This window comes from Stegostoma tigrinum, chromosome 13, assembly GCF_030684315.1.
Source record: "Stegostoma tigrinum isolate sSteTig4 chromosome 13, sSteTig4.hap1, whole genome shotgun sequence".
NCBI classification, from domain to species: domain Eukaryota; kingdom Metazoa; phylum Chordata; class Chondrichthyes; order Orectolobiformes; family Stegostomatidae; genus Stegostoma; species Stegostoma tigrinum.
In genome coordinates this window covers 63,206,551-63,220,904 of record NC_081366.1, presented here as the reverse complement: position 1 = coordinate 63,220,904, position 14,354 = coordinate 63,206,551, and the positions used below count along the sequence as shown (strand labels likewise).

The 14,354-nt window shown below is 48.9% G+C and overlaps 1 protein-coding gene across 3 annotated transcripts in view; it reads left to right on the top strand.

Moving 5' to 3' along the window:
• The window catches only part of LOC125458529 (Kv channel-interacting protein 1), a 495,719-nt gene that overhangs the window by 383,954 nt on the left and 97,411 nt on the right, over nucleotides 1-14,354 (top strand). For all 3 annotated transcript variants that reach the window (XM_048543880.2, XM_059650765.1, XM_048543879.2), the window contains exon 3: nucleotides 2,884-2,953. In XM_048543880.2, the coding sequence (XP_048399837.1) occupies nucleotides 2,884-2,953 (70 nt within the window). The remainder of the gene's footprint in view (nucleotides 1-2,883; nucleotides 2,954-14,354) is intronic.

Below are 14,354 nucleotides of genomic sequence, written 5' to 3'. Positions count from 1 at the left end.
GTCACTAATCATGATGAGGCCTTGAAGAATTTCATCTCCAGAGAGTTTGTACACATGTAAATTTCATCCAAGGCATTCTTCAGATTCACATGGGGTGGTATTTAGACTGCTGTCAGGATGGCAGACCCACACAGCGGATAGTAGGGGAGACATTTCACTATAAGGTATTCTAGGTCCGGGGAGTAGTGGCTCACCAGAGTCAGTATATCTGAGCGCTAGGAAGTGCTGATTAGGAAATATACCCCTCTGCCTTTTGCCTTCCCCAAGGGTGTCGGGCGATCCATGTGATGTATGGAGAACCTTAAGGCTGGCTCAGTGGTTAGCACTGCAGCCTCACAGCACCAGAGACCCGGGTTCAATTCCAGCCTCAGGCAACTGTCTGTGCAGAGTTTGCACATTCTCCCCGTGTCTGCATGGGTTTTCTCTGAGTGCTCCGGTTTCCTCCCACAGTCCAAAGATGCGCAGGCTAGGTGGATTGGCCATGTTAAATTGCCCGTAGTGTTCAGGGGTGTGTGGGTTATAGGGGGATGGGTCTGGGTGGGATGATCCAAGAGAAGGTGTGGACTTGTTGGGCCGATAGGCCTGTTTCCACACTGTAGGGAACCTAATCTAATCTAAAAAAAATCCCTCAATTTGCATGACACAGTCAGGTATGGCAGTAGTGAGCCATGTAACCATAAAACAGGGCACACAGCAGTCTTTCAGTTCCCTCTGGAAGGTAAGTCTAGATCTGAGTTCATCTATTTTGTTCTTGATAGTTTGGACATTTGCTTGGAGTATTTTGGGCAGGGTGACTTGAAACTGTATTGTTTCAGTCCGTTGAACATCTTGGACATGCAAAGTGTTTATTGATGCTTGAGATTTCCATATTCCTACATCCCTTGAAATTGGCATCATTGGCTGGCTTTATGATATCTTCTGATCTGAGGAGGGGTTCTTGAGGCAATCTCAGACATCTTTTCTTTACTCTGGAGACTTGCCTTGCTTTCATTTTTCCATTCTTCCTCCTTATGGGCTGTATTCTGGAGTCAGAAAAATCGTAGAATCCCTACAGTGTAGATAGAGGGCATTTGACCTATCGAGTCTGTTTTGACACTCCAAAGAGCATCCCACCAAGACCCAACCCATCCCTGTAAAACCACACTTCCCATGGCTAATCCATGTAGCCTGCACATCCCTGGACACTATGGGGCAATTTAGCCAAATGGACCCAATTTGCCTTCATCCTCATGGGACCTGCCCACTTCCCCTGATCTGAGGCTGATCTCCCACCATTCTCTATCCTCCAGACTCAATCTAACCCATTCCCCCACTGCCAGACACAATACAAAATGCCATCCACTGCACGGTCCTGACACCCATCCTCACCTGCCCTCCATTAAAATTGAGATCTCCCAACCCGCTGACCTGGTCCAAATGCTGCCTAACTTACCTGGCCTGCTTGCACCATGCCCCCTACCCACTTGACACCCTATTCCCTAATCATGCAGCATCCTACCCACCCTGCCCCTGGCAACCCAACTACCTGGCATCTTACCCCCAGCAACTTATTCTCTAATTGGTAACCTATCTACTTGACATGCTTCCTCATGGCATCTGACCTAGCTGGCACCATTGGCACTCAACTGCCCAACCCACCTGTGGTACCCTGCCCTCCAGACATTCTAATCTCACACTTATATCCTTACCTTTAGACAACAGTTGTCAAAGTTCCTGTTGGAACCTTTAAATATTAAAATCTAGCAGCAGCTGATTGATGTGACAAAGGGAGCATGGTTTGCCTTTCTCTCATAGTTCTTCACTCAGAAGCTCTCTCCTTTCATAAAATAAAGGGTCAGAGTGGCAATCTATTTGAGATTTTACAAGGAGTGGCACAAACAGCAGCAATCTGTGTGAGATTTACAAGGTGCGGCACAAAGGGCAGCAGTGTATGTGAGATTACCCCACTTTGTGCCGCACCTTGTAAAATCTGGCCCACAGTTTTCTAGCTGCAGTGTGGACCACAGGATTTGATGAATTGTTTTCTCTCACTTTCTTTTAATTCTTTGATGTTGTCACAAGCTTATCTCTCCATTGATGTTCAGTCACTCATTCACTAGTTGAGAACTTGTCCTTTCAACATCTCTGAAGACGTTTTTATTTGTCCTTCAACTGGCAATTTGGAGAGGAAAGTGAGTGGAATGTCACTAGTACATCCACACAGGAGATAGCAAAAGATTTTTATGCTTTCTCTTTGCAGGCTAGATGTTTCTGGACAACCAGCCTCACGTGAGCCATGGTCACCTAGTCAGAAATCAATCAAAATGTTGTGGTTGAGCAATTATCCCCTTGTTCAGAGCCTATCAACTCCGTTCGGTCTGCTTTTTGCTCTCACTGTTCCAGGACAAGACAACATGATTCTCAACTCACAACATGCTCCAATTCCTCTTTGAGTCCAAAGTCCAAAAATAAAGAAAATTTTAATAATGTGGTCTTTGCAGAATTGATTCGAAAGAGTCAGCATGGATTTCTTCAGTGAAAATCATTTTGAACTGACTTGCTGGATCAAGCCTTGAATATTTAGGCTTTGAACCAATCTCCACTGCTCTTTGTGGAGAGAATTCCAAAGATTAATATTTCTCTGGGAAAAGAAATTCATCTTCATCTCCATCCTAAATGGACAATTTGTTATTTATATGTCCCCTGGTTCTAAATATCCTTACGAGGGGGAGCATTTTTTTCTGTATCCAGCTTGACAAGCCAGCTCAGCAATGTTTGGTCTGCATTTTCGGGGTTTCATTCACCAAACCTCAATGTGATTTTCACTTAAGTCACTGAACATTAATCCTCCAATTCCATATCTCTGAGGTTTGCTTCATTTCTTGTTTGTTTTTTTCTTCCCAGGAATGTCCCAGCGGAGTTGTCAATGAGGAGACCTTTAAGCAGATTTACTCACAATTCTTTCCACAGGGAGGTGAGTAAGAGTTCCAAAACATTCAAATAAACAAGGTGACTCCAATTCACTCCCCGTTGTTTCATAAAGTCCTGAATTCATGAAATGAGCAGCATCAGGTTATGGGATGACACAGTGTGGAGCTGGAGGAACGCAGCAAGCCAGGCAACCTCAGAGGAGCAAGAATGCTGACATTTTGGGGAAGGGAGCTCTGAAATAAATAGAGAGAGGAGGGGTGGGGCTGGGGATAGGTTGATGGGATAGTGAAAGGTAACTGCGGGTAGGCTGTGGTGGGGATTAGTCAGTGAGGTGGGAGGAGCGGATAGGTGGAGAGAAGGTGGACAGGTCAAGGAGGCAGGGATGAAAGGGAGGGTTAGCCATGGGATGAATGTGGTGGGGTGGGGCCAGCCCCTCTGATCCCTGGCTCCTTGACCTTAGCCGTCTTCTCTCCCACCTATCCGCTCCTCCCATCTCACTGACCAATCCCTGCCTACCTGAATTCACCTATCACCATCCCACCTACCTTCCCCAGCCCCACACCTCCTCCTCTATTTATTTCAGGCTCCCTTCCCCCGCTCCCATTTCTGAAGCATGGTCCCAACCCGAAACATCAGCTTTCCGGCTCCTCTGATGCTGCCTGGCCTGCTGTGTTCCTCCAGCTCCACGCTGTGTTATCTCTGACTCCAGCATTGGCAGTTCTTACTATCTCTGATCAGGTTATGGGAGTTGTTTAAAGAATGAAGACCCAAGCTCATTTAGTTTATAATTTGTCAGTCCTGATACAATTATAATGGAAATACTAAGTAATCGTAACACCTGATCTCTTCACCCAGCTCTGAACAGACCCAGGCAGAAGATGTGTATTGCACCAGTGATAGAAAGCATTAGGAACCCCCAAGCTCCAAGGTCATCTGATTCTCCCAAACTGTCTACAAGCACTAAACGTCATTGGTCATGTTCCTCATATAGTGCTTTCCAGGGTATTCTTTTACTGAAAGGAATCCATTAAATTTACATTTGAATGTGTCATTTCTAATGTCTCCCATGACACACCTCCCCTTCCTGAAATACCCAACTCTTACCAGAGATGGGTGAGTATTTAGCCTCACAGCCAGCTCAACTGAGAGTCACGCAAGGTGGGTAACCGCAATCAGAAATTGGATGATGAGGGCCCAAGAGATTGGTGAAAAGAGACTAAAAAGTTGCTGCTGTCCTATCTGATAAACTGTGCAGGGGGTTGATGGAGCAGGAGACGTTAACAGGGAATCAGATTGCCAGGGTGGATGTTGTTTAATGTCTGATCCCAGTGCAGAAACAGATCATATTTTAGGACCAAAGTGTTGGATGTAGCATTCCTGCTCCTGCTGACCTCCAAGCAGCAATGTGAATACAGTTATCTGGAAAACAAATTGGTTACTCACCAGACATACCATCTCTCCTATGATTGGAAGGGTGAAAGTTCCAGGTGGGTTTAAAATGGTATTGTTGATACTTTAAGCTCCAACACAAGTCAGTGAATCTGTGGGTTATAATTTCTACTGAACTTTCCCACTTCAATTTTAGGTTGTGTCCTTTATTTCTACTTGCGAAGTCTTGTTCTGCAATCCCCAATCATCAGCCTTCAATCTGAATTATAACAATCGACACAGGCTGCTTGTCAAACCAAAGATTTAAAACACAGCTGCCCACCACTGAATATCAGACAGCTTAGCTCACACCAAGCAGGGCGCCTGAGACAGGTCCAAGCAAGAAACCTCCAACACTGCTGCACAGAGAATCTAAACCACAAAGATCCCAAGAACACATTACCATAAATTAAACAATTACGTAGTTATGGTTAATAATTATTTTTTACAATGAATAAATACATACTGTAACTGAATGATGATAGACAGCAGCTGTAGATAGTAAGTAATTATTTTAGAGAACTGTTATAGAGTAAAGAAGTTACAGACAGCAATTTATTATTGTACAGATTAGTTATAGACTGTAATAAATTATCGTAGAAAGCAATTACAGACTGAGGGATTAATGTAGAATGCAGTTACTGATCCAGTGAATTATAATAAAGCGGGTACAGACTGTCATTAATTATTACAAAGAGCAGTTACAAATAGTAAGTGTTACAACAGAGAGATCAACCACCTTCTGATAACTAAAATCGAAACACCCAGAGAAGCTCGCCTCCCCTCGTAACCTGTTAAAGTAAGTGAGAAAAGTGGTATAACCTGCCTCTCACCCCCAAACTTTTATAAAGAAGTTGTTTAATAAATAAAATCCTTTCACTCTATAATCAACAAGTAACAATTTATTTATCTAACTCTACCAGTGAACAAATTAACAGAATTACCAACAAACCAAACAATTCCCCCTTAACTGCTAACTGTTCCTAAATAAACAAAATTCTAATGGTATGCTGTTCAAATAAATATAAGTCCCACTTATATAAACCAAAGTAATAAGAAAAAATAATTGACGAATTAGTCTTTCAAAATTACAGCCAGGATAAATCTTCCACAATGCTCTGCATCCTGCCCACTGATCCTCAGGAATGCCTTTGTCTGTCGAATTCTTGAGTAGCAATATTTTCTAAGCTTGCCACTGTACTTTTAGTTTAGATGGTGTTTTTTGTGAAAGCTTAGAGAATACTGTGAGGGCCAATGATTCTTTTATAGCTGAGAGCTATTCTGTTAGCAGATGACAGTTTATTCTCACACTGATTTTCTAATGCCGTCTTCTTTTACACCCTTAATGACCTATTAATTTCTGACAATAGGATTAGTCCTAGGTTGTCAAAACTTTCCGATTTAAATTTATTTGGGTTCTGGTATCTAGGGTCTGGTTTAAATTAAATGACTAAATTCAAAAACCTGTTGTCTTGGTAAAAATGATAATTTGCTGCTAACAGTGTAACCTTTTGATACAATGTTTCAATTTCAAGAACTCTGTCTGTACCTACAGATGCCTATAGAATGTTTTTTTAATCTCCAAGCCTAAAACAACCCATCATCTTTCAAAAGGACCACATACTCTTTCCGCCCATCATTTTACAAACATCAAATACTCTGCCTGTCTTTGCGACATCTCTCTTGCTTTGAAGGGAAACCCCATACCACTGGTAACAACACCAATACTTAATCCCCACTGGCAAATATACTAATTTTAGATTTCTTATCTGCTTCTTGCTTCATTAGATACTGTGCCACCTTTAGATGCTGCCTAGCTAATTTACATAATCTGATTAATCTTTCTCTCACCTCAGATACATAATCCAACAGTGAGATCTCAGACATCGAACCTATCAACTTTTGCTTAATTAATTTTAAAGGCCCTCTTACTTCGTGTCTGAATATCAATTCAAATTGAGTAAACTTGAGTTAATTCACTGGGAGCATCTCTAATAATGAACAATATAAATGGGATACTTTTTTCCTAATCATTCGGGTAATCCTGGCAATGAGCCCTCTGCATGGTCTTCAGGATCTGATGACACCTTTTCAATGCTCCCTGGGATTCGGGATGGTACACTCTTGATTTAAGGTATTGGATACCTAAACTATCCATGACCTCCTTAAATAGTTTGGCAGTAAAATTAGACCCTTGGTCTAACTGAATCTCCCTAGGTAGGCCATAACTGGTAAAGGAAGCAAACATTTCTCCACAACGTTTTTTTGCCTTGACACTCTGTAATGGAATTGCCTCTGGAAATCTGGTAGACACATCCATTATGGTTAGCAAATACTGGTTCCCACTTTCGGTTTTAGGGAGGAGAGCAACACAATCAATCATAACACGCATGAAAGGTTATTCAATTGCAGGAATTGGCACTGGTTTTATTATTGCCTGTGGTTTCCCTACCATTTGACATGTATGACAGGTTTAGCAAAATTCAAACACATCTTTGTGTAACCCAGGCCAATAGAAATGCTTCTGTATCTTAGCATGAGTCTTGCTCACTCTTAGACGACCTCCTACAGGCCATTGATGCACTACCTGCAATACCTCCTGCCTGCATGCTACCAGTAACACAGTCTGGTGAATATCCAACCATTTCTCCTCTGCATTAACCTGAGAAGGTCTCATGACCGCCTTAGGATCCTATCCTTAAGGTAATAATGTTCTGGAATATATTTGGGTTCCTTTTCCAAATAGACTTTATGATAGAAATCTTTTATTGTCTCATCTTTTTGTTGTAACTCCATGAACTAAACACCTCTGCTTAATCCTCAACCTGCTTAGATATTTCCTTTCCCATTTCGTCGAACAGGGTGTTAGCTAACTAGACCTCAACTCCTTTGGTATCAATGTGGACTTCACCAGTTTCAAAATCTCCCCTTCCCCAACTGCATCCCTAAACCAGCCCAGTTCGTCCCCTCCCCCACTGCACCACACAACCAGCCCAGCTCTTCCCCCCCACCCACTGCATCCCAAAACCAGTCCAACCAGTCTCTGCTTCCCTAACCTGTTCTTCCTCTCACCCATCCCTTCCTCCCACCCCAAGCCGCACCCCCATCTACCTACTAACCTCATCCCACCTCCTTGACCTGTCCGTCTTACCTGGACTGACCTATCCCCTCCCTACCTCCCCACATATACTCTCTCCACCTATCTTATTTACTCTCCATCTTCGGTCCGCCTCCCCCTCTCTCCCTATTTATTCCAGAGCCTTCACCCCATCCCCCTCTCTGATGAAGGGTCGAGGCCTGAAACGTCAGCTTTTGTGCTCCTGAGATGCTGCTTGGCCTGCTGTGTTCATCCAGCCTCACATTTTATTATCCTTTGTCTTTCTCTTTGGTTTCCCTTTTTTGCTTTAATGTATGACTAAGGGATCTTGTCACCACACAGTCCAGAAAAATTCCGGATATTTTTCTTTTAACTCCTCAGTTTCCTCGTTTTCTTTCAGCCTCTCCGCTGCAATGGGCATCACTTCCACCTTTCGTCTAGCTAGATTGTTTCCAAGAACTGTATTCCTTGAATAGATACACTCTTCAAAACAGTCCCACTGTCACTTCCCCAGTCTTCACTGGACTTTACAGCCTTATCTTACAGAGGGGAGCATGAAATCTCTCTCTGTTTTTTCCCCAGATTATCAGTCTCTTTGGTAATATTTCAGAAGTGCAAACATTTTTATCCCTCACTATTGGTGGCTAACCAGCTCCCGTATCTCTCAACATTTTAACTCTTTACCTTCTTCCCATGTTCTTCTTGAGTAAACTTTTCCACAGAGGTGAAGTCTTTGAAGAGATCGGGCTCTATCTTACTTTACAACCTGTGACTAGGCTGTGCACTCTCCTGCAGGTCCTTGATTTCTCTTGGTGTTTCCTTCACCGCTTCAACTAATCTCACTGGTTTAACCTATTTTACCACATCTTTTTCCCAGTCCCTCTCATAATCCACAGCATTGTGACTTTATGTGTGCCCCTCCATTACAGTGGAAACACCTGAGGCCTTTCACTTATTTCCCAACCTCATGGGTTTCTTTTTTCACGTGGTAAACTGTTCACAGTGTGATCTTCTTTTTGTTTTTTGTTGAAAGATCTCCCTTTTTCCCAATTTCTACCCCTCATGGAATGAAATTGCTATTGGAAGCTAAATTTTGATTTATACACGAATGTATCTGGATGTGAGTTTGCTCGCTGAGCTGGAAGGTTAGTTTTCAGACGTTTCGTCACCTTTTTTTTTATTTGAAAAAATATACTTTATTCATAGAATGTACAAAAAATAACATTTATACACCTACCCAGTCATGCAAGCCACTCCGGATTACCCGGGGGTACGTACAACAACTAAAGGGAAAAAAAAACAAAAGAGAAAAAAGAAACAAAGCAAAGAAACCGCCCCGGCAGTCGTCACCCCGCACAGTCCCAGTTGGCCCCCTGACCAGTTGGGGAAGGCGCCAGCTGGGCCCAGTTACCAGATAGGATTCTTTTCCCTTTTCTGGACGAGGGGGCTCATACGGTGGTCTTTCCCCACCGCGCCTTGGTGGCGGCTGCCCCAAGCTTTAGCGCGTCCCTCAGCACGTAGCCCTGGACCTTGGAGTGCGCCAGTCTGCAACACTCGGTCGGGGTCAGTTCTTTCAGCTGGCAGACCAGCAAGTTGCGGGCAGACCAAAGAGCGTCTTTCACCGCATTGATGGTCCTCCAGGCGCAGTTGATGTTGGTCTCGGTGTGCGTCCCCGGAAACAGCCCGTAGAGCACGGAGTCCCGCGTCGCGGAGCTGCTCGGGACGAACCTCGACAAATACCACTGCATTCCCCTCCAGAACTCCTGCGCATAGGCACACTCCAGTAGGAGGTGATCGACAGTCTCGTCCCCCCCGCAGCCACCTCGAGGGCAGCGTGCGGTGGTGCAGAGATTCCGGGCATGCATAAAGGATCTCACTGGCAGAGCCCCTCTCACCGCCAGCCAAGCAATGTCCTTGTGCTTGTTTGAAAGTTCTGGCGATGAGGCATTCTGCCAAACGACTTTGGCAGTCTGCATGGGGAGCCACACGACGGGATCCACCCTCTCCTTTTCCCGAAGGGTCCTGAGGATACTACGTGCTGACCACTGCCTGACGGCCTTGTGGTCAAAGGTGTTTCCTTTCAAAAATTTCTCCACGAAGGACAGGTGGTACGGAACGGTCCAACTACTCGGAGCGTTCCGCGGCAACGAGGCCAGGCCCATCCTTCGCAACACCGGGGACAGGTAGAACCTCAGTAAGTAGTGACACTTGGTGTTTGCGTACTGAGGATCTACGCACAGCTTGATGCAGCCACACACAAAGGTAGCCGTCAGGGTGAGGGTGGCGTTCGGTACGCCCTTTCCCCCATTTCCCAGGTCTTTGTACATGGTATCCCTGCGGACCCGGTCCATCCTCGACCCCCAAATGAAGTGGAAGATGGCCCGGGTGACCGCAGCGGCGCAGGTCCAGGTAATAGGCCAGGCCTGCGACACATACAACAGTACCGAAAGCCCCTCGCACCTGACAACCAGGTTCTTACCCGCGATGGAGAGGGACCGGAGCGTCCACCTGCCCAGCTTCTGCTTAAATTTGGAGATACGCTCCTCCCAAGTCTTAGTGCACGCCCCAGCTCCACCAAACCAAACACCCAGCACCTTCAGGTAGTCTGTCCTGACGGTGAAGGGGATGAAGGAGCGGTCGTCCCAGTTCCCGAAGAACATGACCTCGCTCTTATCCCTATTGACTTTGGCACCCGAGGCCAGTTCAAACTGGCCGCAGATGTCCAACAGCCTACTCACCGACCGACGATCGGTGCAGAAGACGGCGACATCATCCATGTACAGGGAGGTCTTGACCTGAAGGCCTCCGCTGCCTGGGATAGTCACGCCCTTCAGGCTCACGTCCTTCCTGATGGAGGCGGCGAAGGGCTCCACACAGCACACGAACAAGGCAGGAGAGAGCGGGCAGCCCTGCCTGACTCCAGATCTAACAGGAAAACTGTCTGATTCCCACCTGTTGATCGAGACTGCGCTAACGATGTTGGCGTAGAGCAGCCGGATCCAATTGCGGATGCCCTCCCCGAACCCCAATTTGGAGAGGACGTCCCTCATGTAAGCATGAGAGACCCTGTCGAAGGCCTTCTCCTGGTCCAGGCTGACGAGGCAGGTGTCCACCCGCCTGTCCTGTACGTAGGCGATCGTATCCCTGATGAGCGCGAGGCTCTCAGCGATCTTCCTGCCCGGCACAGCACAGGTTTGGTCAGGGTGAATCACCGACTCCAGGACAGACCTGACCCGGTTGGCAATGACTTTGGCCAGGATTTTGTAGTCCACGTTCAAAAGTGAAATGGGACGCCAATTCTTAATTTCTTCCCTCTCCCCCTTCCTCTTGTAAATGAGGGTGATGATGCCCTTCCTCATGGACTTGCACATTTCCCCTGCCCGAAGCGCACTATCGTACACCTCCAGCAGGTCTTGGCCGACCAGGCCCCACAGAGCAGAATACAGCTCGACCGGTAAGCCATCGCTTCCGGGAGTCCTATTCCTCTGCAAGGACTTGAGGGCTCTGGCCAGCTCGTCCAGGGATATCGGCCGGTCCAGCCACTCCCTCGTGCCGTCGTCTAAGACCTCCGTGATAGACGACAGGAACGACTCGGAGGCCGTGCTGTCCGTGGGCTTCGTGTCGTACAGTCCGGCATAGAAGGATCTGCTGATCCTCAAAATGTCGGGCCGAGACGACGTCACCGAGCCGTCGTCCTCCTTCAGCCGGCTAAGCACAGAGCTCTCTTTGTGCACCTTCTGAAAGAAGAAACGCGAGCACGTCTCGTCCTGCTCCACAGAGCGGACCCTGGACCGGAAGATCATCCTGGAGGCCTCCGCGGCGAAGAGCGAGGCTTGCTGGCCCCTCACCTCGCGGAGGTCCTCCGTGACATCGACCCCCATCAACTGCAGAAGGAGCAGGTTCTGCACCCTTTTCTGGAGTCGCGACAGCTTTCCCAGCCTCTCTCTTGCCTTCTGAACACCCTTGAGGACAAAGAACCTCTTGATGTTCTCCTTCACCGTCTCCCACCAGTCGCCTGGAGACTCAAAGAGGGGTTTCACGGTTCTCCAACCGGTGTACTCCCTCTTAAGCTCCTCGACGTTCTCTGGGGTCAACAGAGTCATGTTGAGCTTCCACGTCCCCTTGCCGGCCGGCTGGTCGTCCTGTAAGTGACAGTCGGCCAACAGGAGGCAGTGGTCAGAGAAGAACACCGGCTCGACACCAGTGGACCTGACCGAGAACGTCCGTGACACAAACAGGAAGTCTATCCTTGAGCGGATAGACCCGTCTGGCCGCGACCAGGTGTACCTCTGCTGCGCTCCATCTGCAGGGGTGCTGAAGACGTCGAGCAGCTTGGCGTCCTTCACCGTGCCCATCAGGAATCTGGACGTGACGTCCAGTTGAATCCCCCCACCCGCTGTCCCCACGCCGGATCTTCCATCTGCATCAATGATGCAGTTGAAGTCTCCGCCTAGGATGACCGGCCTGGACGTAGCCAGCAGGGGTGGAAGCCGCTGCAGGACGTCCAACCGCTCACTCCGAACCACTGGGGCGTACACGTTGATCAGCCTCAGGGGAGCATTCCTGTAGGTGATGTCAGCCACTAGGAGGCGCCCCCCCACCACCTCCTGAACTTGAGAGATGGTGAAGTTGTGCCCCCGCAGCAGAATAGCCAGGCCCGAGGAGCGACAGTCGTTACCCCCCGACCAGATCGAAGGCCCACAGGTCCAGGCGCCGGACCATTTCCCGTACCTGCCGAGGTGCGGTATCCCGCACTCCTGCAGAAACAGGAGGTCCGCCTTGATGGTGGTCAGGTAGGCCAACGTGGACACACATCTCGCGGTTGACTTGACGCTGCGCACATTAATGCTCGCAATTTGTACCCCCATTGTGGGCAGTGACCGCAGTACCCTCCCCAAGTCCAAGGTCCAGCCCCTCCATCTGTCCCTTCATGCCCATTGCCCGGGCTAACTGCTGGACGCTCTCTGGGCTCAGGAAACCGTCTGTGCTGCCTTCCGGGTGGCATCCCCCCGCCAGGGGTGCGGAGGCAGGAGGGTCCGGCTCCGGATCAGGCTGGGGACGTGCTGTTTCCTCCTTCCCGCCTGGAAGTTCCGGGGGGCCCTCCAGTGCTCCAGCGGCACTTGACTGGGTGTCGGAGTGAGCCTCAGGACGCCTCCCGTCACCTGGAAGCGGGGTGCTGCTTTCCTTCCCCCTCGAGACCTTTAACTTCTGCTTCGGGTGGGCCCTCTCCGAATCCTCCTCGTCAGAGGAGCTCTTATAGCCCCCCTGTAGCTGCCTCTTCCCTCCTGATTGTTGCGGTTCCTGGGCCCGTCGACGCACCTTCCTCCTCGCTTTCCGGACTGTAGTCCACTCCCCTGGGTCGCCTGTCGCCGCCTCCATTGGCTCCGGGTTGTCGGGGGGGATTGGAGCCTGCAGGGGTGCTTTGCTGGCCTCGGGCCCATCCTGCAGGGCTGGGCCCTCCTGCACGGCCTGGCCCTCCTGCACATTAGTGGGGTCCTTGCTGGGTCCTGGTGCCTTCCTCTCCTCCGGGGGGGCTGGCCCCGCATTTCCCCTGCCGGCGACCTGGGCGTAGGTGGTACCCCGCCGCGGGCATGCCCTATAGAAGTGGCCCGCTTCCCCGCAAAGGTTGCAGCTTCTCTCTCGTGGGCAATCCTTTGCAAGGTGTCCCTCCTCCCTGCAGTTCCTGCAGATGGTGACTTTGCAGTCGGCCGCCATGTGACCTGACCTACCACAGGCATGGCAGACTTTAGGTTGCCCTGCATAGGTCAGGTAGCCCCTGCTCCCGCCGATCGCGAAGCTGGACGGTGGGTGTGCGACATTCCCGTCTGCGCCCATCCTCAGCGTCACCTTGACCTGCCTCTTACTCGTCCAGATGCCAAAGGGGTCCACCATGTCAGTTAGGTCCCCTTCCACCTTCACATACCTTCCGAGGAAGGTCAGGACATCAACTGCTGGCACATGCGGGTTGTACATGTGTACAGTCACCATACGGCTCCTCTGTGCTGGCATCACAAACAGTGGGACAGCGGTCAATACAGAGAGGGGGCCCTCACCTCCTTTCTCCTTGAAAACCTCCAGGAAGCGCTCGCAAAGCTTGGCACTCCGGAAGGTCACATCGTAAAAACCCCCTCCGGGGAAATCCTGCAGGCAGTAAATGTTCGCAGCAGCGAACCCACAACAGTCCAACAGGACCCTCTTCACGAAGAAGGTGCGGTCCACAGGTGCACCTTCATCCACCTTCTTTACGGAAACACGGATGGTGTTCCGGACCCCCTGACCTGGGGCACGAGCACTTGCCGCAGCCATCGTTGCAGGTTGGCTGCTCCCCTGAACCAGCGTTAGGCCGAAGCCAGCATTAAGATCCACTGGTCGCAAGGGTGCACAGCCAACCCGACGTCCTCCTTTCACCTCCAAGACTGCACTCTCGTCCTCTCAGTCCACAAGAGAGTGGGTCTTTATTGTGTTCGAGATGTGAGCTGGTTCACTGAGCTGTAAGGTTTGTCCCCAGATGTTTCGTCACCATTCCAGGTAACATCATCAGTGAGCCTCCAACGAAGCGCTGGTGTTATGTCCCGCTTTCTATTTATCTGGTTAGGTTTCCTTGGGTTGGTGATGTCATTTCCTGTGTTTGGTGATGTCATTTCCTGTTCTTTTTCTCAGGGGATGGGAGATTGGCTCCAAATTAATGTGTTTGTTGATGGAGTTCCAGTTGGAATGCCATGCTTCTAGGAATTCTCGTGCATGTCTCTGTTTGGCTTGTCCTAGGATGGATGTGTTGTCCCAATCAAAGTGGTGTCCTTCCTCATCTCTATGTAAGGATACGAGTGATAGTGGGTCATGTCGTTTTGTGGCTAATTGATGTTCATGTATTCTGGTGGCCAGCTTTCTGCCTGTTTGTCCAATATAGTGTTTGTCACAG